We start from the raw sequence: 27,047 nt of genomic DNA, 5'->3' as shown, positions 1-27,047 counted from the left end.
TTACAATGAAACAAGAACTTTCTAGCGTTGCTAATGTTCTCTCAGGAAATCAGCTCTCAAATCTTATCTCATGTTATTCAAGTTACCAAGGCCTGTGTGTCTAACCCTTTGGAATGTCTTCTGAATCTCTTACCTTCTTGAGTACTTACTTTATTTATAAATAATCCTAACATAAATGTCTTCCTTCCCTAGACTGCAGGTAGGCTACTCAAGCAAGTAAGAAGATAAGAATAATGTACGGTGACAATCGCTTTGCAAATATATCTCAAAATATTTTTGAAGTGTAAGTAGATGTTCTTAAGAGTTACTATTAGATTGATATTTAAAATAAACACCTGAAAAACAAAAACCAGAGTATAGATTTTATTTGAAAAGTAAAATATACTAAATGATTTTCCCTTTTGTTTTTGTACTGCAATATGAAACTTTAATATTGGCACCAGATAACTAATGATATATGAAATAACTGAGAACTATTAATTCCACAGCTTTTGCTATCCCCAGTTTAGTACTTCAGTTTTTCAGTTCAGTAATTTCTGCTATAGATAATACCTAGTACCTATTTTTAGAGGTACATACAATCTCTTCCATATCTAGGAATATACACCCTAGGACAGCCACATACATATATATTAAAAAAAAATCCACACACATTTTTGCAACCTTTTGCAACCTTCAGATTTAATTCAAAAGTTTTGCTTAAACTACTATAAAAAAATATCCTTTTAATGACCCTTACTCCATGCTGGGATTTGCAGATAAGTATAGAAACTGTACAAGGCCTGGAGATACTGGACATTATTCAGCAACAGTCTAGGACTCTAGTCCTATTTTCTGAGCAGCAGTTAAAGAAAGTCTTGGGTTGAATACTGATATCAAAATACAGATTTAAACAATTTACACTAAAAATAATCTAATTTGCATTTATAGCTTCTTACAGAAAATAAACAAATTCGTATCATTAACAGACAAGTCCTCAGCTTTTCCAGTTCCAAGGGATACAAAGATCTCCATCCTGCAGCACAGAGTAAAAGTGTGAAACACAGAGGTGCATGCCTTGTAGATATGGTACTGATTCTTCTAGCAGTCGCTTACAACAATTTATCATCTGTGCACTGGAAACACTGGGCTCCTTATACAGCTGTTTCAGGGAAAATTTTTCAGTGGAAGTACTAATTAGCTCCTTTTCCATTGTCATCAGCCTGATATAATAAAAAAGCAGACAGTAAGAAATAATGATAAAACAGAATGATTAAATTAGCGCTTAGCCTCTTTTAAAAATCTTTTTTGAAAGATACAAGTACTATACATATGTATATACAAAAATGCTTAAAGATTTCAAGATTTTCATGTTTAGATATACTGAAAAGACTTTTGTACATGTATATTTTAACATTTGTTTGCACTATTATATGAACTCTGTGCAAAAATGAAGTTACATACCTACAAATGGAGGACACATTTTGGAAACAATGCAGATTAAATGATTTAATCTATATTCAGGATATTGTATATTGGTAACGTATATATTTACAATATTTGTAACTTACCATCTTTACTTGAATCTAAGACAAGGTGTGCCCCCCATGGGGAAAAGTCCCTCTATCTTAGATTCAAGTGGAAGTTGGAGGGGGGGGGAGGGGAAGGAGTCGGTGGTGAGCAGCTTTGGCTCCAGCTCTGGAGCTAGGGCTGAAGCTGCCACCACTGCAACAGCTGCTGCCTGGCCAGACTGGGGCTAAAGGCAGCACATACTCAAGTGCTCCCTGGACTAGGCCAGAGTAGGGCTCCTACTGGAGCCAGAGTTGCAAGGTTAAGGTAAATGGTATGGACGGCAGTAGTTGTGGAGCAGGCACCTGGGGGGGGCTGGTGGGAAGAGGAAGGGGCAAGTGTGTGAGTGGAGTGGGGAGGGGGGCTTCATTTTCCTGGTATCTTAAGGATCAAAATGCTTGACATTAAACAGAACTTAAAAGCTTAGCTATTGGGAATAAATTCCCCTTTATCCTCTTATCAAAGCCATTATTCAGTATCCTGGAGGTGATCTAAAATATTTGATATCAAACAAAAAAAGTGTAGCCACCTGCAGTATTTTAGGTGATAGTAATATTCTACCTCTTTCAAGAGGAACACAGAATCCTAAACTCAGGACTAAACTCAGAGAGTATTATTTTCCATTTACCTTGGACAAAATGGAATACAAAAAGCAAAAATGACAAAAATCCAGGTTCTCCGAGAAGAGAAGGTACGTAGATATATCTTTTAAAAGACCACAGAAAAATTGAACTTTTATTTTTTGATCACCCTCTTGACTGAAGTTATACTGTACATGTGAATGCATCAGCAATGAACAAAAGCGACTCGTTCCAAACCTGTACTTCTAAGCATTTTATATGTTCCATAAAGTTGATACACAATACCCCTTTCTCTACTACTACTTTGGAGAATATACCAAAATGCCCACAATGTTAAAGGACAACAGAAATGCTTTTTTTTAAAAGAACCCCCAAAATCCAGATGTATGGATGTATATACCAAACAGATGTATGGTACCTCTACAGATTTAAACTGTGATCCCCCAACAAGTTCCTCAATTGCAAACGTTTGAAGCCAACTGGAACTCTGAACAGGCAACAAGGGATGTTTTAGTCTGTAGTCCTATGACTTCAGGGGCTTCGGTGGTGTTTAGTGGTAGTGGCCTTCAGCAATAGGGAGCTTTCCCCATGCCACTGTGGGGAGAAGCAGTGGTAACAGCGGCTTTGTCCTAGTGCCCACCTACCTACCCACCTCTGACCCAAGCTGCACAAGGCTACTGACTGCTGGTTTAATCCATATTGATGACCTATAGGTTTTTTAATAAACAGTATCAAAGGTAACTATGAAGTAAGGTGAATTTTAAATGTTAGGAAGCGAACTGAAGAACTGGGTCCTGATTTTTTCCCCAATTAAATATGAAGAGTGCAGAGCTGCATTTCTTACTTTGCTTCCCAAACATTTCTGGGGAAAGATCACAATTTTTAATTCAGATCTTGCCAGATAAGTAAGAGGGAATGAATTTCAGCTATTTTAAAACAAATTTCTGTCTAAGCCAGGGTTTGGCAACCTACATCCTGTAGGATGAATACAGGCCAAGGACTTTCTGATCTTGGTTCACAGATGTGGGGCTTCGATGGTGTTTAGTGGTAGTGGCCTTCAGCAACAGGGAGCTCTCGCCATGCCACTGTAGGGAGAAGCAGTGGTAACAGCGGCCTTGTCCTAGTGCCCACCTACCTACCCACCTCTGACCCAAGCTGCACAAGGTTACTGACGGCTGGTTTAATCCATATTGACGACCTATAGGTTTTTTAATAAACAGTATCAAAGGTAACATTTAAAATACCGGTATGTACAATGGTGATAAATATACGAACAGGGTTATTTATTTTCCATGGGTTTGAGACAAATTGTATACAATACTCCACAGACAGTACCCGTCTCCAACTAGGATCCAATGCACATTTTCTGATGAGGATGCAGAATGCTGGAGAGGCTGTGGAGAAAGAGGCTCCTTTTTCCATATGTCATGATTGTAACCGAAGTTTACTTTGTGCAAAAAAAAAAGAGAAAAAAAAAGGGTTTTTGCTTCCTGTTTTCTTCTTGTTTTTAGTTGCTAGATTATGTATTGATCAACCATGAATTGGACAACCCTGAATTAGACTATTAGAAAAGAGACAAGATAGATAGAGACTTAGAAATATGGATGTTATTCCTGACCTACACAGAGGACAAAGCCAGAGGTTATAGCTAGCTTCTTTAAATATTAATGAAGCTTACTTAATGCTATATTTACATATGTAATTATGATCTTGAAAGTAGAGGTTCTAATTTATATCTTGTAAACTTTGTAAAGATGCAATAATATCAGTCTCATTCAATTCTTGTATATTGCTCCTGTGCTGGAGTTTTGTTTCTATAGTCGCCCAAATAAAAAAAAAGTTAAAAAAATACTTGTATTAGAAAATATCTCCAAATATGCTTCATTTTGGCAATCGTTGAAGCTGCAGCAAAATCACTCTTAAAAACCTAAAGGAAAAAAAAAGATGCAATGTAGCTACTGCTGTAATGTGACAAGAATACTTACTCTTCTTTTTTTCTCAGATTCTCTCTTGCTTGTTGTGCTTTGGTAATAATAAACCATTGAAGGGTTGCTGGATCACAAACTGCTGGGATGCTAAAATGTCCAAGTTCATGCAAACTTGGGGCATACCTATCACTATAATAAAACATAAAAAGTTAACACAGATGCATCTTGTTACTTACCCTTTTACTAAAATATTTATAATTTTATAACAGAGGATAAGGCAATTTAAAGGTTAGAATTCTGAATAAATGAGCTGAAAATAATTATTTGTTAAAGGTTTAATGAATAAGGATGAAATATTATTTCACTATAAGTGTTTTAATTTCAGATTACAGGAGAATGAATCTGCAAAGACAACTAAAAAGATGCAATTTAATCCCTTTCTGCAGACTCAAGATAAATTATTAATTCACAAAACCAGCTGTTTTTCAAGGTAGTTTCTCAGCTATTTAAACAAAGATATAGATTTCAGATGATTTTCTAAATTAGATTAATAACATTAAGATATTAAAATCCTACTTTCAGCACTGCCTTTTCAAACACTAACTGTATTTCTGGAATCCTGTGTCTAAATCTGTGTAATGATCTTGCATATTAATGTACCCTGGTCTGCTATATCAGTTTGCTATATACAGGAATGAAAAGCTGGCTTTTAAATGAGTTCTAGCCCACTGCTCTCTTATAAGCATCACATTACATTGGTCATATAAACATATCATAAAATACAGATGCCTTGTGTAAGATTTCTGTCTTTACTAGACTGCATGCTTCTACCCATGTATAAAGCTGACTGTGTGCCCAAGAGAACGAACAAACAACCTATTTAACTAAGTTAAGTACAGTAAAGATGAGTTTAGAAAGACACAAGTGTCCTCCTATCAAAAGGGCACAATTTTCTTCCACATCACTAACCACTCAAGCAAAGTTATTTAAAACATTTAGAAACAGATAACCGTGATTTCATTACCATCATCAGAATTATGGTTACTGTATACATACTGTTGACAAGCCACGCAACATTTATTTCTTGTTGTAGACAGTTAAGATTTCCCAACAGAACATGAAAAATGTGAAATGCATTAGAAATAAAAAAGCAATAAATGAGACTTTATACTATAATTGGTTATTTCTTAAAGCAATAATTAGCACAAGGAATAAAATGAATAAAAGGGTGATGTCTACTTATCCCACAGATGCTTACCTTTCTAGAATCATTTTCAAGCCCCGTAGACTACGAGGGTGAAAAAGTAGTCTACTATTAAGTAACCTAGTATAGAAAGCATCAAGAATAGTGTAATATTCTTCAAGAGTCAAAAGTGGCTGAAGTTCTTCGATGTATGTTATTTGTATGCCTCCTAGTAGATGGCTTATCCGGTCCTCCAGAAGGAGCAGCTTTTTTTGAAGTTTATTATAGTTTGGCAATATCTCAAAAATCTGTATATACAGAATACAAATATTTCTTATATTACATATAAAACAATACAATTTCCTTTAAAACACTGAAGTACTGATTTGATTCACCAAAGAATAAAACTCTAAAGGAACAACAAAAATTAACAGTGCAAACATGGAACCCAAATGAAAAAAAATCCACAAAATACCAAAAGCTAATGACTATTTGCAGCAAAACCTTAGAATATATTTAAATATTTATCTTGCAGTAACACCAAAAGGCTACAACGAAGATTGGGCCTCAGTGTGAGGAGCTCTGTCCATGTGTGAGAGTTCCTATCTCAAAGCAGTTATAATTTGAGGCCATGTCTATACATACAAGGGTTTGCTGATGTAGCTATTGTGGCAGGCTTTCCTAGTGAAGATATAGTTAGTATTCTTTGCTGATGCAACTGCATCAGACCATGGTGCTGGCTATGTTTGTCAGGGGTGCTGAAAACATAAAACAAAAAATAAAATCCTCCAGCAGCATCTCATAAGAATAAAAATAAATAAAAAAGTTGTATCAGAAGACATGGGCAGAAATCAGGTCTACTACAGCTTGTAGATGACAAGGCAACAAGTCTATAGCTAGTCAGTAGCAATGATCATAATTTGCTACACACCTACCTATTACAAAACTGCATCTATTCAGGCAGAGATGAGAGGTATATATACATTAGACAACAGAGCACCGAAAATATTGCTGATACAGTCTAGATCGGTGATCTTCAACAAACCAATTGTTTGTGGGAAATGTTGCCTACAAAATCCTCCAATGGTACTTGGGAACAAAGGAAAATAAGAAAGCTAAAGCTTAAGTTGAACAGCAGCAAAACCTGATGCGTCATTTGCTTAGCATTGTTGCCTATGGATCAATAAAGGTGGAAGACCATTGTTCTACAAAAATTCCAAAATAGTTTCAGACTACTGTTCAGAGCTTCATGAATGCAAAAGGAGCAGACTCTTAGTACAGTACAAAATCCATTGTTTCAGTTCACGCATATTTTAGAGAGAAGTACCAAAGGAATTTTCTTGGTCATCAGAACTAAAAAATGTGATCTTTGTTCTATGAAAACTAGAACACTTAATCAAATAATATTGCAGATTTTTTTTTACATGGTATCCTATTGTCTCCATTTTCTATGCATTTCTTCCACCAAACATGTACTCCTATTCCACGAGCCAAGTTCTGTGACTAATCATTAAAAGAGCACTAGTTCATATTACGTTCCAGATGGTGAAATAACCAATCTGTTTGTCTTTGATATGGAACACAGTTGATTTACTTCTGGAAACTGAAAAAAACCTGGCAATAAAGATCATGGTTATTATGAACACCTACAAAAATAGATTATGTTAGAATGCAATACATAAGATCAGGCTGAATATTTCAACTACATTTGCATCATCACTCAGCAGTTATTTAATTTTTTGGTTACACAAAGATGAAAACAAATTCATGTATACAGGGTGACATAAATACAAAATGATTATTCTTTACTGTGAAATGTTCTTACTTTGGTCCAGTGGTGATGAACATCCATGGTCCCAAGCATTATGTGGCCTGTTGCACTCAGACCTGAACAATCTGTAAATATAACTGTGTATCCTAAAATGATGAAAAAGTTTTTTAGTTACTTTCCACAACTATTTTTTACTGCACTTCAACCATTCAAGCCTTAATTAGATTCCTGCATTTCCGAACAAAAAAATCTTTTCAGGATAACCAAAAATGAGTAATAATTTGCACGTTAACTCTCACCATGTAAAGACCAGATCATTCTGAAAGCTCAAACTCAAGGATTTTTGTCCCCAGTAAAAAACATAATTTATGATTTACTCTCTCACTCTCCCTATGCTTTAGGTAGATTTGCAATTTAGCTATACAGAATTTTATTTTATACTTTTTTGGACAATATCACTTTTAAACAATGCACATAGAAGATAATGTACACTGAGAGAGGATTAGTAGCTTAGAGTAACTTTATTTCATGCAAATAATAAATGGTTAATCTTGCCCAAACCATCATGCTCACCACCACTCCCCACAAGGCTCTGCATGATACATTAATAAATAGAAACACCCTAAAATTAGAGCCTTCTTTGTTCTTTCAAAAGCAAAGGACCAAATGCTGGAGGATAATAATAAAATTACCCCCTTAGATACTTCAATCTAAACATGGGAAAGAAATAATCAAGATTGTGTTAAGAACTGACTGATACAAAGGTGCGTACACCTGATCGCCAAATACTGGAACTGTCTGCAAAGGAAAAGCCATCATTTCCATGATTTTCTCCTTTAAAGGAGAATCAGTTTTTAATCCATTCTTAAAGTTTGTTCGTGACCCCCTTCACATATTTTTGCGACCCACTTTTGGATCACAACCCACAGGTTCAGAAATGCTGCTCTAGTGCCAACCAGTAAGCACTAGAGGAGGCTACAAAGAACGCACTTTGCTTTCCACTACCCTTCATGGGTGGAAGAGGGGAGAGGAAATTAGACAGCAGGAGAGGAGGTAAGCAGGGTGGGGAAAGGGAGTCTAATTTCTATTCTTACTAGACTGCCACATAGAAAGCTGATTGTTCACTCACTATGCCTCCCTCTCTATACACAAGTATGGAAAAATTAAATCTTTAAATGAGTTATTTTAAGTAGGTATTATCCACTTCTGGAACATTTCAAAGGCTTTTGAAATGTTTTGTTACATCTGATTATACCTTAAAACTACCATGATTCATTTAACTTGAATAAAACAGCAAATTACTGAAGATTTACTTCTGCTTACCATGGGGTAGAGCAGCCAGACAAAACCATAATAGATTTTTTTTCAACTACAGTAAGTCCATGCCTTTTGTCTCCTTATCTCAAGGAAAAATTGGGATTTTTCTAGAGTTCTTGTGCTAGGAACTCTGGTTCTGGTAAAAGTACTTTTGTCCAGTTTAGGCAAATCCTTAGATGCAGGGGTCAAATCCTTAGATGCAAGGGTAGCAGTGGACATGATCTTCCTGGACTTTCAGAAGGCCTTCGACACCGTCTCTCACCCCATTCTCATTAAGAAACTGGGGGGCTGTGGTGTCAACACCTACACAGTCAATTGGGTCGCCAACTAGCTGGAGGGCCACACCCAGAGAGTGGTAGTGGATGGGTCATTTTCGACCTGGAGGGATGTGGGCAGTGGGGTCCCGCAGGGCTCGGGCCCGCACTGTTCAACACCTTCATCAGTGACTCGAACAAGGGGGTAAAAGCACCTTGTTCAAATTTGCTAATGCCATTCAGATGTGGGGGGGATGTGGGCATGCTAGAAGGGAGGAATAGGCTGCAGTTGGACCTAAACAGGTTACAGGGGTGGGCAGATGAAAATAGGATGGGATTCAACACTGACAAGTGCAAAGTGATGCACCTGGGGAGGAACAACTGGCACCATAACTACAGGTTGGGGAACTCCCTTCTTGTCAGTACAGAGGCAGAAAAGGATCTTGGAGTCAATGACTCCAAGATGAACATGGGCTGGCAGTGTGGGGATGCAGTCAGGAAGGCCAACTGCACCTTCTCATGCATCCACAGATGCATGTCAAGCAGGTCCAAGGAGATGATACTCCCCCTCTCTATGTGGCACTGGTTAGGCTGTAGCTGGAGTACTGCGTCCAGTTCTGGGCACTTCACTTCAAGAGGGATGTGGACAACATGGAGAGGGTCCAGAAGAGGGCCACTTGCATGATCGGGGGCAGCAGGGCAGGACCTACGAGGACAGGCTACGGGACCTGAACCTGTTCAGCCTCCACAAGAGAAGGCTGAGGGGGGATCTAGTGGCCTGTTACAAACTAGTCAGGGTGACCAGCAGGCACTGGGGAAGTCCCTGTTCCCCGAGCACTACCAGGAATAACAGTCACAAGCTGGCAGAGGGTAGATTTAGGCTAGATATCAGGAGGCGCTACTTCACGTTCAGGGCGGCTAGGATCTGGAACCAACTTCCAAGCGAAGTGGTGCTCTCCTACCCTGGGGGTCTTGAAGAGGAGGCTAGATCTACACTTTGTTGGGGTCGTTTGACCTCAGTACTCTTTCCTGCCAAGGTGGGGATCAGACTAGATGATCTACTCAGGTCCCTTCCGACCCTAGAAACTATGAAACTATATATGTGGAATTTGTCATATTTTTTAGAGTATGGTAGTGTGGAATTTGCTCTCCAAAGTTGACACAAGCAAGTTTAATGCTTCCATCCGTCTATCCAGTAACTCTTGAAGTTATTTGAAAAGTAAGACATCAATTGATTCTAATGTCATTTAAACAGGAGGAGTATTTAAAGTAACTACTTTTAAAATTGCAGTGTATCACTGATAATTTCGAGTAGCTCTGGCCCTTTTTTTAGTGTGTCACAAGTGTAAAGTCTAAGATTCATGGTTGTATTATTGCACTGATATACGAAAGAGAAAAGTAACAAGAAACATACCTTTAACATTCATTAGAACTTCTGGTCTCTGGTGAGCTAAACGACTTAAACTGTGCAGCTGGCTACAACGATGAGCAATATCCCAACTTCTCTGCCATCTAAACAAAATAAAATTGAAAACATTATTTCAATCTCAGTATTATAAAGAGATTTCATTTATTTATTATTTACGTTCTTGGCATATTTGGGCACAAAAAATGCAGATAATAATCATAAAGTTGGGATACTTAGACAGGGGGTTGGACTAGATGACCTGAAGGTCCCTTTCAGACAGATATATTTTTCTATAATTTTATATTAAATTCACCCTTCTTCAAGAGCAATAAGTAGCAAACATCCCTGTGGGGAATGTGTAAAGTAGTCTGAGTAATATGCTATTAAACACTGTACATAAACCATTTGGCTAACTTTTTTACAGATTCTCTTGAAGCAGGTGCCAACTCTGCAATAGAGATGAAATAAGAAAAAGCAAGTACAAAAACCCTACACCTCTCCAAATATAACAATTAAACATAAAAAGTAATGGATAGAAAAAAAACATTCTGAGAAGCAATGAGCATTTTCTCTCTGAGCAAAAGGGTACTAAATACAAGTTAGTTATCTATAAAATTACTGGTTTCTCAGTTGAAAGTAAGATTAGGATTGTGACAGCTGCTGGAACACTAGTTTTTATTCTGCAAAGATAATTTAATTTACAGGTGGTCCCATCAACAGGGCTACTCTCACTGTACAGTTGAAATAGGCACACTTACACATTACTGTTACTCTGTTCCACAAGGGGAAGGACTACTTCCTTCTTTGACCCTTTACTGAAATACTCAGTGCATAGTCCAATATTTGGCCCAACTGCTAGATAGGGAATTCTCCCACGTCCCAGGCAAACCTAGGCTGGGGTCTGGGAGGACTTTAATCCCCTTTTTCTCAGCTCAGCGGTGGCTCCAAGCCCTGCAGGACCAGACTTAGAGGTGGGAGGTGTTGGCAAAGACCTGGCACAATCATCACATGTATGTGCTGGAGATGAGGAACAGGAGAGGGTCCCAGACAGCTTGAGCTAGTGTGACCAAAGAAATCAGAGAACTACATTTACATTATAAAGCAGCACCTGTAAAAGGTGGGAGACTGGAATACCCAAGCAAGAAATCCCTGGCTGTAAGGAGACACTCTGCCCTCAGGTTTATGCAAGACTTATGTAAGTCTTTCTTGTCTTTTTGGTTTATTACATTCCATTTTAAGTTAGACCAAGTTGTGACTGCTCTCTGTGTTTTACTGAGTTGTATTTTAGAACAGGTGAAGGTTTTTGGTTGTTCTGTTGTATGTTTGAGGTTAGAAAGTGCTGTGTTCAATAGATGCTTGCTTCAGAGAAAGGACTATTCTTGTTCAAGCTTTTATGAATTCAATACCACTACTTTTTCCCCCTACCCCACTCCTTAGCCTGGCAGCAACTGCTCCCTTCTTGAATGGGGTGGCAGGGGAGGGGCAGAAGCCTGGCAGGCACTGCGTCCTGCTTCCCCCTTCCGTGGTGGCCAGGGAAGGGTTTTAAACCCCCGCACACCAGCATGCTAGCTCTGGGCTGGTGCCTGGTTACAGCCCACCTGCTCCAGCAGGGATGGGGTGAGAGCCTTGGAGGGCTTCTGTCTTCCCTCCGCTTTGGCAGTAGCTGGCAGGCATGCTCTAGTGCCCCCTGATGTTTGGCTTGAGCCACTGCAGGCATGTGGCTGCATTTCCTGAATCAAAAGTGAATGTATGTCTATTTGCTAATTGGCTCAATCTGCGCAGCTTAGACTAACCTGCAAAGACTGAATCGATTCAGTTTCAGGCTTTTTGACTGTCTGTACCTAGCCTTGGTATCAAGGACACAAGGAGTGCCATGCCAAGATGCTTATAGCGTTATCTAGCAGAATACAGACGTGTCTTAAATCTGTCTGACGTTATACATCAAGGCTGCTTTGGCCCTTAGAACTGCAGAACTCGGGGTTCTTTCACATTCTCAAACACTACAAGATTCTTGGTCTCTACTTACTTTTAACACTATGCACATTCTAGCATTGACCTGAACAGACACATATAGCAGTTTCTCTTTCAAATATAATTACACTGCCAGTAAGAGAGATATCTAAACTGAATTTTATTTCTTTCTAAGTTATTTTAAGGTTAAAATGTGCCAGTGTAGAATTACAATATTTTGATAAATTGTGGAAGAAAATTATTTTATATATAAAAATATAAATTACATATGTAATTAGCTTGTTTTGGTTCCTAAATATGAACATTTTTAATAAGCTGTATTATATATAATTAGCTTGTTTTTGGTCATATCTAAAGTCAATGTTCAAGAAGGCTCTACAAAGATTTAACTCAAGAAATATTCTAAACAAACTGTATAACTGCATTAAGAACAAATTTTAAAACATTATATCCCGAAGAGCTACATTTTTGTCCTCCAGTTTTAAACGAGTTGTATTTTCTGAGAAATAATTTTGGAGTAAAAAGATCAGAGAGAGTATTTTAGCAACTTTAAGACAGGCTCTATTCTGTGCTTTATGTTACCCTGTTTCCCTTATTTTGGATGGTAAGGCCACTTTTAAATATCTTCACAGGGTGTCAGTAAGTCAAAAGTTGCACAAGATACAGAATTGAGAGAGAAGCTGTAGGTGTTTACTGCCAGGCTAATTAACTAAACAAGAATAAGCCTCAAGTCAGGAAAGTGAACTTAGCCAGCAAAGTAGCTAAGCATCTGCTTATTTTAAGCAATACCCAGTCCTGCCTTGTAAGACTACGACTAATAGAGTAAAACGTAAATGCAATTTTTAAATCCTTTAGAACTGTTCTAGAAAAAAATAGAGAAATACCACTTTTTTAAGCACACATAACAAAGATATTATGATGGAATAAGTTCACGGTACTACTTTTTTAATGTAATCATGTGGTTTTACCAAACTGCAAAAAACGCTTGTTTGGACCGCATGAATTTAGGTATCCTGTATTGCATTACCTGATATCAGAGAGCTGCAGCTGATGACAGAGTTCACTTTTTAAACGCTCTAGTTCTTTTCTACGTGGCAAGCTATTCTTCAGCTTCTTTACTGCACTTTCTTCATTATTCTCTAGCCAGGAACTGGAAAATGAGAACAATATTCAGATGTACAATGCCATTTTTCTCATGTAGGTTGCACAATAAGTTGCAAACATTATTGTTAACAGTAAAAGCTATTTCAAGGTACGAGGGAAGGTGAGATTTATTTAAAAACAGGCTATTTTTAATGTTACATTTATGCTGTGGTATAAATAGGTAGCTACAGATCCCTGAACAAACGAAGTCTCCAAAGCTCTAGGTTTGTAAGCTTTTTAAAAGCAGAATCTAAAAGATCTCATGGATAAAAGACTGTTTTAATTTTTTTTGTGTCTCTTGATGGCAGTCAAAGTCTATATGATGTACTGGGGCAGTATGACTTTGAGCATTATGATAAAGTGAAGATTCACTGGACCATGAGTCAGTTTCAACAAACTTCACTCGTATTTGCTGATCACCAAGTTTCAAAATAATACAGCAACCCTTATACAAGGTATCCAGCTGCCTGCTTTCATGAGTTGGAAAGTAAGCAAGGGGTCCTAACCCACCAGACCTACACCACTGGAGGCAATACCAACTGAGTCTTGAGGCATAACAGAGGGTATCAAATCTGGCTTACTGGAAACTGAAACCTTACATGACTTTTGTGGCTAGATTCTCCAGAACTTACAAGGAAGAACTCATTCTGGAGCCTAGGGGTTCACAATGACTTCTGATCATCTCCCAACATTCAAATCTTTGACTTCATTGAGGCCACAGCACTTGTACTTATCTGTGCAAAATGGTGAATGTGGTCATAGGCTATTTTTAAAAGCTGCAGGGACCCAGGCTAAAATGAGAAAAAGCAGAGCGAATACAAGCCACAGTCGACAATATCCAGAAAAAATATGTCAGAAGGCATTCTATTGCTGCCCCAAGGCTAACATGTAGTGAAGAGACACTCTTTTCAGTAAGTCTTAAGACCATTGAAGACTGACTTCCACTGAGGTGAATCAACAAAGCTCAGTGAAATTCCAAATCAAGTGACAGGAAAGTGACTAACGTACCTAAATTTCTCTCTGTTCCTGACACGTTAAAAGTAAAGACGCAATAGGATCTGATACAGGTTCCCTACAATCATGCTTCCTGCCATGCTATGCACCACATAAGAAACAAGCAGCGCATGTAATATTGGTTAGCACTTAAAAAAAAAAAAAAACCTAAACAAAACCCTCAATCTATAGTTATGAGATATTTTCACAGAACCATTCAACCAAGTATTTCTGAGTGATATTTACTTAAATAAGACTATCCCATTTAGAAGATGACCCCACAATAATTAGATTCTATATATGGAAAAAATTGATATAATTTGCCAGGTGTAGAATCTAATTATTGGAGGTCTGCCTTGAATTTGTCCCCCTTCCACTGCTACAGCAAGTAAATTAAATTTGGGGTGTCAAGTGGCCCCTTTTCCTTCTGCCCCCAAATTCATTCACCTGCAGGCCCAGCCCTTCCCTTCCCATCAGACCCAGCTTTCCCTGAGTGCGTGGAAGTGAGGGGTAAATTTGAAAAAAACTGACCTTGAAATAAACGTAGCTGTAGCAATTTGTGTATAGTACCTACCCATAGATTTAGTCCATCCAGAATTAATGCATTCTACCTTTTTTTGCAACTGCTGCAGATTTTAGCACAGGTAGTCCATAAACACACTTTTAAGCAGCACTTCGGTACCTACTTTATACAGAACAAACTATGGCAGAATATCATCCTTGTCTCTCTCCAAAACTCTGCTACCTCACAATTTAGTTACCATGGTCACTCCTCTGCCCCATCTCTTCATGCGACCCTGAGCTGGATATATTCCTGAGGGAGGGGGGAAACCTGTTCCCTCTGCTTATATGACTGGCATCACATACCTGGGTGAGGGACTCGTTCTAAGCAATGCCAACCTGACTGGGAGGGGGCTAGAGAATCTGCTGGTCTACCTGGCGACCAGTGATGCATTTCAAATTGGTTGGCTGACAGCCAACAGGTGCTGGCCTCCATTGGACCAGGTAAATCATAAGGTCTATATAATTTAAGGACTGCCCAGGAGGAAGGGCAGTAGCTATGATGAAAACTCAGAGAGAGAAAAGCTGGACCATCTAAAACTTGCTCTCTTGAAACTCATGATCAGTGAACTGCCTGCCTCCAGAGGAAATCTCCAACTGCCTCTGGATGATACTTGTTAGTAAGCTACCTGGGATCTAACAAGATATATGGCTTTCAGTAACTCAGATTCGTGACCAAAGGATTCCCACAGCCACCCTGTTTGTTCTATGGGATTTCTCTGATATTGCTCTACCCTGTACTCTATTCCAAACCTACTCCTTTTGTAGACAATAAAGTTCTCCTTTGTATCTAGCATGGGAGACTTAATGGGAGAGGAGCTAGATTATGTCTTGGGGTCCCCTTAGTTTGGCTGACTAAGGGAGATCACTATTTGTGCTTCAGACTGACGGAAGCGCTCCAAGTTCTTGAAGTGGGTCAAGTACCCTCAAGGGCTACTAGGCCTGTGTTTCCCAGGAGGCACAGAGCCAGGATCAGCCCAGACCCTGGGTGATGGCAGTGTTACCCCTAGGCTAGTAGGTGTGCTCCAGGAAGGGGGTTGGCCAGATGTGAGGCACCCCCAGGGAGGCACCTGGAAGGTGGCTGGGACCAGTGAGGTGGGTAGCTCAGCGCAGGTGAGGCACAGGTCAACCTGATCCACCTTCATCTCATGGAACGTGGGGCCACACTAATTATGTACAACAGGCTGAGAGAGGGGATCATAGAGGAATTCTAGGTGAACTGTTTTTGATCCTGTTTGCCAGACACTCAAGGCTGCTGAAGAAACAGGAATGATTGGAAGTGGGCAATAAAGGCACTGTGCTCAGCTATGGAAGTGGAAATGAAGTTAAAATGTATGCAAGGGGGTAACTCACCATGACTTGAAAAAGAGAGTCAGCACTGAGAGTAACTACACTCAATGGACACTACTATATATCTTTATTCAGAGGGGCTGGACTAAACTATCCTTCTAGTAGGCTTCCATCAGCACGTTTGCCTATAGGTCATGTACTCTAGTCAGTTTATACTACTGAGCACACGCCGCTTTTAGCTGCGGATCAAAGATAGACAATGTATTTAAAGTGGTTTCCTTGTATGCAAAGGTAAGACCAGAGGCTTTTTTCCAGCATGTTGACTGGGGAGGAAAAACCTTGTTGTGTAGTTAATAGATTATTTTTCACAATATTTAAATTAGTGATCCAAATCTTCATTATAAACAACCAAATGACTACTGGTTCTTATTTTTACAAGATAAATGGTAACATAAAGGAAATATATCAAAATAAGAATGGTCAAATTATTTGAAGAATAGTGAATATTCAAATATTCAATACTCAATATTGAAAATAACCATGATAACATGGTCAAAAACAAACTCATTTGTAAAAATAGTGTACAGTTCCATACAGAATACAATGTTCAGTTATGCCTTCAGTAGCAAACTATTGCTGTATGCGGGCCACATTACTGTAGAATGAAAGGTGTTCTCTGCCCCAGATCTTACAATCTAATTAGTTCTGCACTGAACACAAGTAGGACACACTTCACGTGGTTATATCAAAGGACTAAAATTGCAAATGTATAATGATCTATGTATTTGAATTCTAGTGATTTAAAAACCTCAGGATCACCACACTCAAAAAAGGGTGTGTGCATTTATAAGACATTTAAGAGGACTAACCTGTTTTCAGTACTTGTTGAAAAAACAAGACAAAGAATGCCTTTCATATACGTTTATTACATTCTACCCCCACCTCCCTTTATTTTTTTACTCTTACACATCTTATAAATGCACACATCCTGGAAATGAGTTTTTTTATGGGCCCTACACTATAGTGAAAAATTGACAGTTTGGATTGTATAGATTCAAATTTATAATTGCATGATCCAAAATGTACATAAGTGAATTACAACAATTGAAAACTTTTGCTTCCCCTGTTGAATTAGTAGTGGTATTCCATAGCAAACAAGCCAGCCAACTATGACCTCTCACTATTCCCTGTTTCTTTACCTACTGGCACCTTGGTATTTCAGTAGCTCATTTGAGTGCCTTTTTATTACCATATTTTCTTACATATACTGTTTCCCCCCCAAAAAAACAGCTGCTGGAAATTGAAGTGTGCATTATATGCAAGGAAATACAGAAACATCAGTTTCTGCTGCATAATCTTTGGCTGAGTGAAAGCAAAAGTGAAGTAAGAAAGCAATCCACAGAGAGCAAAACAATGAGCAGGCTTAGTTTCTTAGCTGCTGGTACTCTGTTACTTGACACAAGTAAAGACCTTTTGCTCATTCTGCCTTTCAAAAATAAGATGTGCATCTTATTTCAGGGTGATAATGTATGCAAGAAAATACAGCATACTGATGTACCATACAGAACCATACTACGGATGATAAAATATAGAACAATTTATCAGGAATTTTTACATCTCTGTTTTTCTGACATTTTACCATGATAAATGTTAATTAAATAAATAAAAATCTTTACATACATTAGGGTAGCTTCCATTTTCTGGGCTTGCTCTAATTCTTCCTCAGGATCCTTGAATCCAGTAAATGAATAATAAGTCTTGTCCCATTTGATTGGTCTGTAGAACGTCCCTTTTGTTTCCTTGTGGGGTTGAGAGTCCACACTAGCATTCAGACTCTGAACATGTTCAGTAGATAAGCTGCAGGAGTTGAGAATATCTAATACTGTGCTTAGCAGGTCCTTGGTGTGCAAAGTAAAACTGACTGCTCGAAATCCTATGAAATGTAATCCCCAAAACAATTAGAGAACTTAATTGCATATAAAGCTTTCATTCTTATCTTACAAAACTAAAGCAAACCACACATGTATGATACATTTCACAGTAAAATTACGTATAAAGTTTATTACACAAGTATAGCAGACTAAACTGCTTTTATGAGAGAAGACACCGGAATATAGTTTAACTTAAGAATGTCAAACTCATCTGGTCCCACTGGCTAGATGAGTGGTACAGGGCTGGTCTATGGGCTCGATGAATTCCATGGAGCTGGCTCCACAGACCACCCCCATCATGTTGGAATACAAGGGCCTGTGGCACCTGCTCTAGAACACATGGTGCATAGCCAGGATGCACAATGCATACAGGTGCCTACTCCAGCTAGTCCAGGACAGACCAGCCAGGGTAGCTGCCATGTGCAGCGAGGGTCCTGGACCAGCCTGAGCAGGTACTGTATGAAGCACTTGTCTTAGACTGGGTGAAGCAGGCACCTTATGCAGCCTGGCTCGTAGAGTGGCTGGAGCAGGCACTGCATGCAGTACATATTTGGGGCCCTGTGTGTGGGGCCAGTCTGGTGATGCATGCTGTGTGCCCCAGAAGCAGCAGTAGGGGCTGGATGATGGGGCTCTGCTGGCTATAACTTTGATGCTCTGCTTTAATCTTTACAACTGAGTTGAAAACTACTTGGCTTAACTGTGCTTTATCTAAAATTGCTACAAAAAAGAAAAGCCATAAAACACTTGTTGCCTTGTGACAGTTTTGTCTGAAAGACCTTCTGTACCAAACAGCATTTTGCACAGAATGAATCATAGAGGCTAAGAGCACTCTGCACTCTTAAGAGTATAATTTCTTAGACACTTCATAATTGTTCCCATGTATGTGGGGAGGCTAAAGCTACCTCCGTACTACAAACTTACCAGACTGCATAGAAGTGCTCTCAAAACACATTGCACTGCTCTGGACAGGCTGCCTCCTAAACTAGAAGCAGTGTGGTCTCATTTGCATGGTCAGTTTAATTAGCTTTGGCATAAACAATCTGGCACCATCACTAAGTAGTGTTGAATAGTCTACCCCAAAAGCTGTGTGGAGATGGCCGCACCACTTCCACAGGCTTGAGGGTGCTGACATCAGTAAATTTCCTGTGTACAGACAGAGCCTCCATGACTTGTCTGAGGTCATGAAACAAGTCAATGGCAGAATCGGAAGAAATACTACAGGCATCCCAGTTCACAGTCACCCTACTACACTACTAATGCAACAGAACTCTAGTATTCTTAGAAATAACTGATCCAAGAAAACCACTATTCTTTTTCAGCAGATTAATGAGTTTTGTGTCTTGTAAATTTTATTCATGCAAGAATTTTTTTTAACTAGTAAGAAGCATAACATGAAGTAAAATACATAACAAATACAGTTTAACATTTTATTAGAGATAAAAAATGTAAAAAAGAAAAAATATTACATTTATAAATAGTCCACAAAATTGACAATGAATCATCTTCTCAATCTATTAATGCTTCGGGCATGCTGCAACTTCTACTTAAAAATGTTCTGCTGCTGCCCTAGGACAATTAGTTGTCCTATAACATGCGTCTATTCTATATAGTATACCTTGAACACATAACAAGGAAATTACTGAACTATTGCTCAGTTACAGAGATGCAGACTGGAATTAAAAACATTGTGACTGAGCAAATATTCCAAGGTGCATTTTGACTTTGTTTTAAGATTACTGGAAACCTACTCCTAGTTGCATTTAACCCAATTTTCTCACTCACAAAAAATGTGCAGTAACTTGGGGTGCCTTCTAAGGCCTCATCCAATGCCAATGACAATGGACAGAGTTTATTAGAGACAGCTCTGTAAAAGTGCGAAAAATGTTACAGCACATAGCTGCAGGAAGGTCTTTCAGCATTTATCATATTTACTTGATTCCAAGATGAATTTCCCTCACCCCTTCAATAGCTTTCCCTGCCACTTGCTCCCTTTAACTGCTTTTCCATAGCAAGGCGGGGGGGAGGGAAGAGAAGAGAGAGGGGGTGATTTTAATATGGCCCTCCAATAATTAGATTCCAGACAGAAAATTATAACAAATTTATAATTTTTCATGTGTAGAATCTTATCATTGGGGAAATCACCTTAAATTCAAAATCATCTTAGATTCAGGCCATTTAGCAAGAAAAGTTACCAAAAAAAAAAAAGAGTCACCTGAAGGACTGAGGGATTCTTGGACACTAGAAGAATTGTGCTCTCTCACATAAAATGTGAGACGAGTTGGTGTAAAAGGTTTATATCCTGGTTTCTGTATATTCTCTAAATAACCATTTAGCCTCTTCAGAGAGTTTTCATTGATTTCCTGTAACAAAGGAAAAAAGTCAAGAACCATTGTAAATACTGATTTTTGTTGGCTTATTTCATATTAACTTCCTTTTAAAACAAATATGCAGAGTATTAGTTTCACAAAAGTTTCTGACGATAAGCTCACCTTTCTAATTCTTCCAAAAGAATCATAAAAAATTCTCTCAACCTATACGTGGGGTTGACCTGTAATAATATCCTTGAAATTTTTTACTTTTGTACTTGCACTATTCTTGTGCATGCAATAAACATACCAAGTCAGAATTTCTTTCAGCGTGGTTTTTATTTTATTATTTTTAGTGCATTTAACCCCTTGGTTCCTTTCCTTGGTTATTTGATTCTTCTGTGGGGGGGAGTAGGGGAATCTCACAAGAGCAGTAGCAGTTCTAGGTCTTTACTTGTAGTTACCTACTTAAAGCCAGGGAAAAAGCCTGTTTTCCTCAAACTTCAACCTCCAAAAGCAGGGTTGACTTTTAATCAGAACAACATGCTATAATTATGAAAAATGTTGGTATTTCAATATAATCAAAAAAGAAACATTTCCATGGCAACAAAACACAATGCATTTCTGATAGGGAATTATACACACACACACACACACACACACACACTATTGTTGCCTACCACAAATTCACCAATTGTCTTCATTGAATAAATAGTGAAAATGATGTATGTGATAAAGTATGCAACAATGCTTTGCATTACACACTTTAGCTTCCAAAACAGCTGCTAAAGAACAGAGATTGATCAAAAGTGTAAAAAAAGTCATTATCTGTCCAGTGATGCCAATCTGGAAGCCTGTCAAAAATAGCAGGAACACAAAATTTAAAATTAATGCAAGACTCCTGATTGTTAAAGGAAGTGATGCATAACACAGGGCCGATTAGAGAGTTTCAGGATAAACTGTGTATAAATTAAATCGAATAAGTGACTGAAGAAAGAAGAATCTGAAGTATGCTATTTTAATATAATTATTACTTTTCTGCTTTCCAGCATCAATCACATTAAAATGTTATTCCTGACAGTGTAAGAACTACAATATGACCATATAAACCATATAAGAAAAAACACTTCTAAAAAATTAACATTTTTACCCTCTCTCTAGGATGCTGGCCAAAGAAATCTGGATGCACAGCAAAATAGAAAGGTCTGAGAGCATTGATGGCATCAGCCCCTGACAAAGCTCTTGCTTGAAGAATCCACTGCAGCAATATTTTCTCCAGACACAACCTAACAAAGTAACAGAAGTTTTATGCATTAAGTAATCCACCAAATGACAAAGCTGTGATATACATTACATAAAAGAAATATAACTAGAATGGTGTAAACACTCTCAATATAAAATCTATATCACATTAAAAAGATGCAGCAGAAGCCTGAACACTGGATTTTCAACCCCTGGGATCTGCAAAATCCCATTTAAACAGAATGAGGTTATAGTGTTTCAGAGATGCTGGCTACTAATGGCTCTGATTAGAACCATTTAAACAGTGGGATAACAGTCTCTCTCTCTCTCTCTTCTTAAAATATGCTCAGACGTAAAGTTCCCACAAATTCCTGTGATTAAATATTAGCAACTGAATTAAATTGGACATATCTGCCTCTGGTGTTTGAACTGTTCTTTCTGAAAGGCAATATCCATCAACAGTTTCAAATCTCCAGCCAGAAAACATGGTACTTGTAAAGCACTTTGATATTCATGGATGAAGAACAAAAAAAGCATTATTTCTGGTTTAAAAAAAAAAAAAATCATACTTCAGCTAAGACAAACCACCCATGTTTGCTTCCAAGAGCCACATGCCCATGCCTGTTTTTTAAACCTAAGCAAACCATTAGTGTGCTTTGGAAATTAGAGTATTTCCTAAAGATAAAAATGATGTAAGCAGACAGACCAGAGTAAAAGATTAAAGAAAAAAGTTATCTGAAATTGAGGAAAGGAAGGATGAAAGAAAGCAGTGGAAGAAAGGAAATGTTAATTGGGACCTGCTTTTGGTAATAGGTGGATTGTTTAAAGTCAGATATGAGTGGAGGGAGCTTTTGGATGAAGAAATCCTAGCTCAATTAAACACCAGTGTGAAGGAACAAACTTCAATTAGGTAAAGGTAAAGGGGAATTTTCAAGACTAAGAGGGCAAGAAGTAGGCCAATGGAAGGAAGAATGGAGAGAGTTAGAGCTGAAATATCAGAATCATAATTTTTAACTGATGTAAAAAGAAACTAGTTGCAACAGCATGTAACAATGTTTAGTTTCCGAACCAAAAAAGTCATAAGACCATATCACACTGATCTCTCCAGAAGACTGTCAGGAAGGGGAGTAGAAGTAGGGACAAGTTCTGGCAACATTTGGGAACTGGGAGAAAGCACATTTGCATAACAGAAAAGAGACACAGGAGGAAAAAGCACATTCTGGATTAAGAATCACTAAGTTTTCTAACCATGGTTCAAAGTTTGCTATCCGAGTTAGTGTATAAAGTATCAAGACTAGTAGACATAAACACAAAGTTGTGGAGTAAGTGATAATTTTGTAATATGATTTCTTCTTTTGAATTGATTTTATAATGTTCTAATTAATTTAGCACTGCAAATCACTGTCTCTTTGATCAACATTCACAACTGGTTTAAGCCTAAGCAGCAGAGTACAGGTTTGTAAAGCAGTACCATATTGTTTTAACTTTATATATACTCTCATTAAACTGCACTTCAAAATATCGGACACAGTTACAGAATAGCCAGAAGCTAACTGAACTAAGACATGTAAATACATAAAGAATAAGAACAAAGTTGCATACTTCACATAAAAATGATGATTATATAAAAACTAATTAAGAAGATACCATGATAAAATTATATTCAGGCGACTTCTTTGGGTGAAGAATTTTACTGAGGAATAGATAGCACATTAATTTTTTTGTCTGCCATTACTACAATGGCAGAAGTAGCCTAACAGATTATTTTTGGCCTGGGTTGTTAAATTTTCATGACAATTTTGCAAGGCAAGTAAAAGGAAGATCAATCAACATTTACTGCACATGCAAAATGCCTTTGCAAATGAATACTGTGGTAAATCTCAGTTAATTCAAATTTGTATAAAAGGGGAAAGGGCTAGTAAAGCCAACCATAAATCAGAAATACAATTCCCCACAAACTCTTTTACAAGCTGAGACATCTGCAAATGTGCATATTATCAAAAATTAAATAAGGGGAAAAAAACAGCACAATATAGAGTTAGCTACTCGGTTCAGTATTCAGGAAACATATCTTTTTTTTTTCCTTAATGATTTTGCAAAAAGAAGTGTCAGATTAAAAATATATTGTTCATATACTCATAATAGTTAGAACCTCCAAACACTGCACCATTTGGCAGATTCAGTCATGTAATTGAACTTCTATCCAGCAGTATTAAAATTCTGATTGTATTGTCCCATCTCAGAGCTTAATATGAACTTTTAATTTTATTTTCAACAACTTAAAAACGAGGGTTAAAAGTTCTTAGGTTGAGATAATGACCCTTACCTTATCTTCTTGTCTGTATTTCTATTCCTTTAGTTAGAAATGTAACAGCAACTGAGGCTGACATTCACCCATCCTTTACTAAAACAAAAATGAATTAGCAGGGCTTGAAAAAAAAATCCGTTTGCCCACGACAAGCAGAAAGCTTTCCTTGACAAAGGAAGGTGGGTTATGCTACAAACAGAAGACACTTTTTTGCCACCATAAAATTTTTTATAATGGCACAAAGTCCAAGCAAACACATCCATGCTCTTTGTCAGACCACAAATATCCAAAATTGTGGCCATGACAAGGGGTAAACATTTTTGCTGCAGACCTCTGTTCGCCTTACAGCAGAAGAATATGAGCAACCCAGAGCTGCTTACATGCTCCAGCTGCGCTGGGCAGGTGGCTCCTGGCCCTTCAGGGGCCCAATCCGCTGTGCCCTAGAGATTACCCTGTAGGAATCTGCAGAGGTGCACCCCAAGATGGGGCATGACAATGGGATAGGAATGCCTGGGGAATCCTCTGCTGGGGTTCCTCCATTTGAAGTCATCCCACAGGATCAGACCCCTGAAGTCCCAGGAGGAGCAGGGGGCCCATCCTGTGGGACAACAGGCAACATCTGGGGAGCCCAGTAAAGCAGATGAGCTATGCCAGGATACATCTGTACACAGCTGATCCTGCTCCAGAGATGACGTCTGTTATAACCTATGCCATCAACTTCTTTGAGGAATGTATACCTCTCATTTATAAGAAATGACTAAACTCCAGGTCCTTCTGGTTTTAAAAACCAACAGTAAAAATGGGAACCAAGTCCAGATCAAAGAAACGTTGTTTTGTATTGACAGATATCTTTATCACCTCTTATGCATGTTCTTGTTTTGTGAAGCAGTAGACCAAAACTATCAAGTCTGGTCAGCTTAATTGCTACTACCCAGGACATCACAGTAAGGAAAGGGTGAAGGACTGAATTGATTTCATGCTATAACTCTTGTTGCTAGTATTATCTCTGAACTACAGGAAGGCTCTGGAGTTATCCATGAGGCAAAATACTGAAGCTAATTCCATTTGCTTGGAGGAAACAAAGAAGGGAATCAGACTGGAATATGGTGGAGTCTTTAATATATGCTTTATTTCTGTATCAGAACTCAGTCATAGGGACACAAAGTACTAAGACTCTAAAAACTGAAAAATAATAACTCTTTCCTGCTACACACTTCCTTTGCTGAAAGAAAGCAGGTGGAAGCCAAAAGGAGAGAAAACGTTTTGCTTCCAGTAACCAGAAATCACATTTAATCAGACACCCACCAGCTGGAAACCTATGAGACCTTAAAAGATAACCTACAATGAAATTCCACATCAGCATTATACTCCTTCCTAACTGGTGAGTGCAGCAAGGGGCTTATGTAAAATGCTCTTTACTGCTCCCTGTTCTCATCTATCACACTTATTTCTGGGAAATATGCAAGTTTTTCCAATAAAGCTGACTGCCTACTTTGGAACATGGTAATAACTTCTGTCCACTACCTTAATGAGTAAACATGAATTACAGGGCCATCTTCAGTTGTTTTGTTTTCTATCTAAGTAATAATCTCATGATTGCAAGATGCAGGCTCGGGATTCTAGCCAAAAATCTATTCTGAACTAGATCAAAAAGAGAACACTCACAGGCCAAAATTAGCTGGCATGACTGAAGGATAAACATACATAAAAGTAAAAGACAGACCTGAGACTGGAACAAAGGAACAAAATAAAGACAGAACTGTAATGAATTTAGGAAAGAAAAATTTTAAGAAGGTGTCTTGTTCAAGGAGAAATTGTTTGTTCCAGGAATTGGACTCAGATCAAGGAAGATAAGGAGATGGGGATTCATAACCAAAACAAGGTCATTACTGCTCAGTGAAGGACAGTCTGAGCATTGTGAAAGATATTATGAAATGCAATCTCTATGACAAGATATTACGCAATAGGGTTGAAGGACAGACTAGTTTATTGATTCCTGAAAGAAGGGGTGTACTACTACTATGAAATTTAACATTTTCTTGTGGGTTGGAAAACTGTTAAAAACAGGTCACTTTATTCTTGCTATATTTGCTCTTTCTGAAGTGCTGGCTTTTAATTCAGTAACATTTAATTATTTTCTTTTAGCTTAGGCATGCTGCTTTCTTTAGCACAACAAACCATTGTGTCAACAAACAAATTGTCAAAACTTTGTTTTGTTTCCCTTGTGTCCGACTACTCTCTTACCCACTGCACAATTGCAAGTTTAGAACCCTTAATTGCAATTATAATAGTGTGAAATGTCATATAACCTACTGAGCCAAAAAAAATAAATGGTAGTATTAAATACAAAAACAATCCTCATCATTATACAAATTCAAGTCACAAACAGGCATTTTTTTTAACACTGGATTTATCTGGCAAATGACCTTACCTCCTCACAGTTCTCAAATGGCCAAACATCTCAATGCTTATGCTCAAGTCAACTTTCAGACATCCACTGATTCACTTAAAGAAACACACAGAAGAATGATATTTAATGACAATGTATTTATTCCCTTTTTAATTCATTATGGAAGAGATTCCCTAATTGCGGTCTGCAAGGCCTGGTAACCCATTCACTGATTGCACCAGACCCATTATCTCTCTTTAAATAAAAGTCCGATAAGGACAGATGGAGTCTCCAAGAAATTGAGGGATGACAACAACCCATTACTCCAAAATGTTTGGAAACGATGATTTTGTGTCCTTATAGAAACTAGCTTTCAATTTAAGATTAACTAACAATAAAAATAAACAAGAAATCCACAACAAAAGATATGGCTTCATATAAAAAAAAACCTGTAAATACAAATAGTTTTAGAAGTTAGTAGTTAATAAATTTGATAATGTATCCTCTCTATAAATCCAGTTTATACATAAGAAAATTCCTATTCTTCAAATTTTCCTCCTGATGTTTATAGTGGTCCTTTCAGCAAGACAAAAACTGACTGTACAAGGTGAAGAATAAAACTGACTGTACAAAAACTCAGTACTAACAAATCCAGAAAATAAAAAAGAGATATAGCAAAAATGTTGTTCAACACAAACTTCCAACAGGTATAGTAATACTAGATGTTAGAGTTAAGAGTAGCATCAAAAATTTTAGATGAAGTTTTCAAATTGATTTTGTCTCTTTAAAAGCACCCACAAAACTAGAATCAGAAAATACTTGCACAATGCAGCTCCTTGCCATAGGGATAATTGAAATCAGGAGTTTAAGAGAACCAAAAAAAAAAATGATGCCGGCCATTTGTACACAGATGATAAGAATAC

General features: G+C 37.9%; 1 protein-coding gene across 5 annotated transcripts in view; it reads right to left on the bottom strand.

The window, feature by feature from the left end:
- Positions 1-347: 347 nt before the first annotated feature.
- TCAIM (T cell activation inhibitor, mitochondrial) overlaps positions 348-27,047 on the bottom strand; it is a 30,159-nt gene continuing 3,459 nt past the window's right edge. For 4 of the 5 annotated variants that reach the window (XM_090046451.1, XM_090046449.1, XM_090046452.1 and 1 more), the window contains exons 2-11: positions 26,167-26,240; positions 21,336-21,471; positions 20,092-20,239; positions 17,629-17,881; positions 12,989-13,111; positions 9,997-10,094; positions 7,066-7,157; positions 5,316-5,548; positions 4,115-4,246; positions 348-1,202 (exon numbers count right to left, since the gene is read on the bottom strand). In XM_090046451.1, the coding sequence (XP_089902577.1) occupies positions 977-1,202; positions 4,115-4,246; positions 5,316-5,548; positions 7,066-7,157; positions 9,997-10,094; positions 12,989-13,111; positions 17,629-17,881; positions 20,092-20,239; positions 21,336-21,471; positions 26,167-26,195 (1,470 nt within the window). In that variant the 5' untranslated portion in view covers positions 26,196-26,240 and the 3' untranslated portion in view covers positions 348-976. Of the gene's footprint in view, positions 1,203-3,464; positions 3,577-4,114; positions 4,247-5,315; positions 5,549-7,065; positions 7,158-9,996; positions 10,095-12,988; positions 13,112-17,628; positions 17,882-20,091; positions 20,240-21,335; positions 21,472-26,166; positions 26,241-27,047 lie in introns of all 5 variants that reach the window. The other variant, XR_016442210.1, reaches the window with a different exon arrangement.

This window comes from Crocodylus siamensis, chromosome 5 (genome assembly GCF_052110815.1).
Source record: "Crocodylus siamensis isolate JL-2025a chromosome 5, ASM5211081v1, whole genome shotgun sequence".
NCBI classification, from domain to species: Eukaryota; Metazoa; Chordata; order Crocodylia; family Crocodylidae; genus Crocodylus; species Crocodylus siamensis.
This window is presented reverse-complemented; position numbering and strand designations above follow the sequence as displayed.